The 4,170-nt window shown below is 38.4% G+C and overlaps 1 protein-coding gene across 1 annotated transcript in view; it reads right to left on the bottom strand.

The window, feature by feature from the left end:
* Positions 1 to 2,241, bottom strand: part of LOC107751413 (uncharacterized) — a 36,445-nt gene extending 34,204 nt beyond the window's left edge. Inside the window, exon 1 of the mRNA XM_016567141.1 lies at positions 1,892 to 2,241. Within this exon, the coding sequence (XP_016422627.1) occupies positions 1,892 to 2,200 (309 nt within the window). The 5' untranslated portion in view covers positions 2,201 to 2,241. The remainder of the gene's footprint in view (positions 1 to 1,891) is intronic.
* Positions 2,242 to 4,170: the final 1,929 nt, after the last annotated feature.

Below are 4,170 nucleotides of genomic sequence, written 5' to 3'. Positions count from 1 at the left end.
ACAATGGGTCTGTCATTCAGAAACATGGCATTTCATATTACTGCTATTGTAATGACACACATCTCTCCCTTTCATTCCAGCTGGATGTTCCGACGGTCACTGCTTGCATCTCTGCCTCCTGGACAGAAATGTCTTGCTGGATGTTGAATGAAACATCAACTCAACCTTGCCAAGACAGAACTGCTCTTGTTTTCTGCCAACCCAACCTTGGTGTTACAGTTGACATGTATAAACTTCACTGACCACATTGCACTGGCCCGATCCTGCAGATTTGCCCTGTACAACATTAGGAAGACCCTTCCTTACGGGGCATGCTACAAAACTCCTTGTCCAAGCTCTTGTTCTCTCCAGACTGGACTATTGTACTGCTCTCTTGGCAGACCTTCCAGCATGTACTACCTAGCCTCTGCAACTAATCCAGCATGTGGCACTGCGAGTGGTCTTTAACGAGCTGAAGAGAGTGCACGTCACACACCTCATCACTTTGCACTGGTTGCCAGTAGCCGCTCACTTCACATCCCAAAGAGGTACAAATTCACTTTCACAGACCTTTACTTTGACTGTTTGTTGCTGTTGTAATAAACTGACTAACTCTGCCCATTTTCAAGAAATGGATAAAAATACTTTTTTTTTTTCATGATCACTTGGCCCATTAAAGGGATAGTTCACCCAAAAATGAAAATGACCCCATGATTTACTCACCCTCAAGCCATCCTTTGTGTATATGACTCTCTTCTTTCAGACAAACACAATCGGAGTCATATCAATAAACATCCTGGCTCTTCCAGGCTTTATATTGGTAGTGAATGGCTGCCATGAGTTTGAAGCTCAAAAAAGTGCTATTTTAAATGTTGCTTTTTTTTTTACATAATGTGCTCATTTCTCTACTGTCCAAACATTTTAAACTGTAATATTTCTAGAAAATTAACGATTAAAATGTATATCTACAGACATTTGTCTTTGTATTACGAATTTAAATTTTTATACAATATTTCTTGGTTATTGTAATTAATAATATCTGTATTTTAACTAGATTATTCTAGGTAGACATAAAATAACTTATAAATACCTTTTAATTTACAGAGATTGGTTGAAGTTGTGAGATTTCTGTAAAAAGGATTAATCCTGAAAATATACAACGTTTTTTTTATTTTTATTTTTTATTTATTAATTTTTTTTAAATATGTGCTTACTGCATTTTTATAAATTATTTCTTAGTTATTGTACATGGAAAATCTGTACTTTAAAAGTAAATTACTGTAGATGGACAGATCAGTTTTATAAAATAACGATTTAAGCAATTAACCTGAAAGTTGGTTGTTTTTCTGTTATTTGACATAATGTATCCGTTTTTCCATAGTTTAAAAACAAATTAACAGTAATAACAGTAATATACTGTAATTTAATGAATTTTGACCGTAAAGTATATTCTGTATTTTTACATTTTTTTCTGTAATTTAACAGAATATGTCTGGAAGGCCTGCTGCCAGTCTTTTTAAAGTTTTTTTTTTTTTTTTTACAGTGTATGCTATTGATTTATTTAATAAAGGTGTCGTCTGGTGGGTTTGTAAGGATCACCAGCTAAAACAGCAAGAAAAACAAGAAACAGCAGTATTCACAGGAAAACTTACAAATTATTTGATTTTTTTTTTTCTAATAACAGTAGACTTCAAAAGTTTAAAATTCATTTAAAATTCATAAGGTGACAAAAACTCAATGTATCAACTGTCTGTCAGTTTGATGTGAAGTGCATGTGAAGATGATAGATTTGATCTGAGTTGTATTGTAATATTGAGTGAAAGCTCACTTCTTCAAACAGGCCACAACGGAAACATTTACTGGTTCGATTTAAATATATTAGTTTTCTAAAACCGTTGAAGTGAAAAAGCACTGAAAGACTAAAATGATACTCACCAGTGACAGTGACACTGAATGTTTTAATGTTGCTGCTGCTTATCAGTAGTTTATAAACTCCAGAGTCTGTGGTTGTGATGTTCATGATGGTCAGAGATCCAGTCTGATTGTCCAGCTTCAGTCTGTCTCTGAATCTCTCAGTACCTTCATTACACTGAACATCTGTACAGATCTTGCTGAGATCTTTAGTGATTTGAGCGATGCGAGTGTCATTGAAATACCATTTGATTCTGTCTTGTTGGTTTGTTTCAACACCAGTGTGTAGAGTGACTGATTCTCCCTCCATCACAAACACTCTGTCTGTATCAACACCAGATGCACCTGAAGAAGAAATCAATCATAATTTTTAATCAATTCATAATTTCTTCCAGATGAATGCAGGCAAATAAAACTGTTCCTCTGCATTAATGGCAACACTATTAGGTGTGTTTGAGATGCCTTGATGAGAATACTATAATAGCATACAAATTAACCAGTGATTCTTAATGCTTTGTGAAGACAACTAAAGACAACCGAAGGACTCACAGACAAATATTACACAAGGTGAAAACATTCAGCAATGCTCAAGAAAATAAATACAAACCCAATTCCAATTAGACAAGAATGGGACAACATTCCTATTCCGCAACTTGTCTCCTCAGTCCCCAGACGTTTGCAGACTGTTATAAAAAGAAGAGGGGATGCCACACAGTGGTAAACATGGCCTTGTCCCAACTTTTTTGAGATGTGTTGATGCCATGAAATTTAAAATCAACTTATTTTTCCCTTAAAATGATACATTTTCTCAGTTTAAACATTTGATATGTCATCTATGTTGTATTCTGAATAAAATATTGAAATTTGAAACTTCCACATCATTGCATTCTGTTTTTATTCACAATTTGTACAGTGTCCCAACTTTTTTGGAATCGGGTTTGTAAATAAAGAGCCTTTTTGAATAGGATGACAGGGGAAAATACTTATTTTGTCTTCTGGGAAACTGTCACAATGCCTGTTCTGTTTCTTGTGTTTTGTATGGACTTTTATGTTGAAATTTAGTTTTAGTTTCCTCTGGTTCATGCTTCCTTCCTGTGTTTGGTTTCTGTCTCGTCTTGTCTTGTTAGTTACTATATTTACCCTGATTAGTCACACCTGTAACTAATTATCTCCATGTTCTCTGTATATATAAGCCCTTGGCTGTATCCGAAATCGCCCCTTATACCCTTAAATAGGGCACTATTTGAGGGGACAGCCATTTGTAGTGTAGTCCGAAACCATAGTGGACGTTATTGGGTACCGCATAAACAAGTATACAACTGGTGCATGCTCAACCAAGTATAGCTCTCTGCAGGAAAGTAATGGGAGTTGTGACGTCATAGTGATGGGTATGTTTAGGATTGGGGTCATGTAAGGGGATCATTTTCATTGCATGATTTTGAAAAATCCACCAGTTTGAAAACACCCACAAAGTGAGAAACGCCCACTTTTACTTTGCAGAGACCTCATTCGCCGCATTCGCCTAGAGAATGCCCATAATGCACTGCGAGCAGGGCAGGACTTATGGGGCCGGGGGCCCCTGGGCTTGAGGTTATGTTTGGGCCCCATACCTATACTACAAATGCCCTCAACTTGAACATTATTATGGAGTGACACAAAATACACAAAAATTAAAATATGCTTTCAGGTTCATATACGGTATACAATTAATAGGCAACTTGTGTAGCCTAGTCAAAGTTTAAGCATGTCTCATTGGGTCCTGCCCCGAGCAGGCTCTGGTTCTATCAGTCTAGTCTTCCTAGGAGATGACGCGGGTCTGAGGACCGTCGTTTTCAATAGGAGACTTCAGCTAAGAGAGTCCTGATGCATGGCTCAGGACTTCAGAGGGCAGGCCCCTCTGAGGAAGAGTGGTGTACACCTTATTATATGGTGCCCATCTCTCCTCAGTGCCCTCGGGAGATCGATCTGCCAACCCTGCCACCTACGGTGATTCAGGCCGCAGCAGTCTCCGGCGAGCGCTTCTCTCAGTCACCGCCCGGAAACGTAGCGGTACTAAGAGGCTCGCTACCTCTTCTGAGGTTTCTAGAGCAGCTAGTTCGGCCATCCCTTGCCGGTTCGCCGCTTCAGGGCACCGACCTAGCCGCACTGATTACACCAGAGATCAGTCTCAAGAGACTTATTCCCTTAGTTGACCTTTTTGGCAGCGTGGAAACTTCTGCTAAATGTGTCTCAATGGGTCCTGCACACTGTAGAAAGAGGCTACCGAATCAGTTCGGTTCT

This window comes from Sinocyclocheilus rhinocerous, unplaced genomic scaffold (genome assembly GCF_001515625.1).
Source record: "Sinocyclocheilus rhinocerous isolate Xijiao unplaced genomic scaffold, SAMN03320098_v1.1 scaffold3124, whole genome shotgun sequence".
Classification (NCBI taxonomy): Eukaryota; Metazoa; Chordata; class Actinopteri; order Cypriniformes; family Cyprinidae; genus Sinocyclocheilus; species Sinocyclocheilus rhinocerous.
Note: the sequence above shows the minus strand (reverse complement) of the source record. Positions and strands in the feature narration are given on the sequence as shown.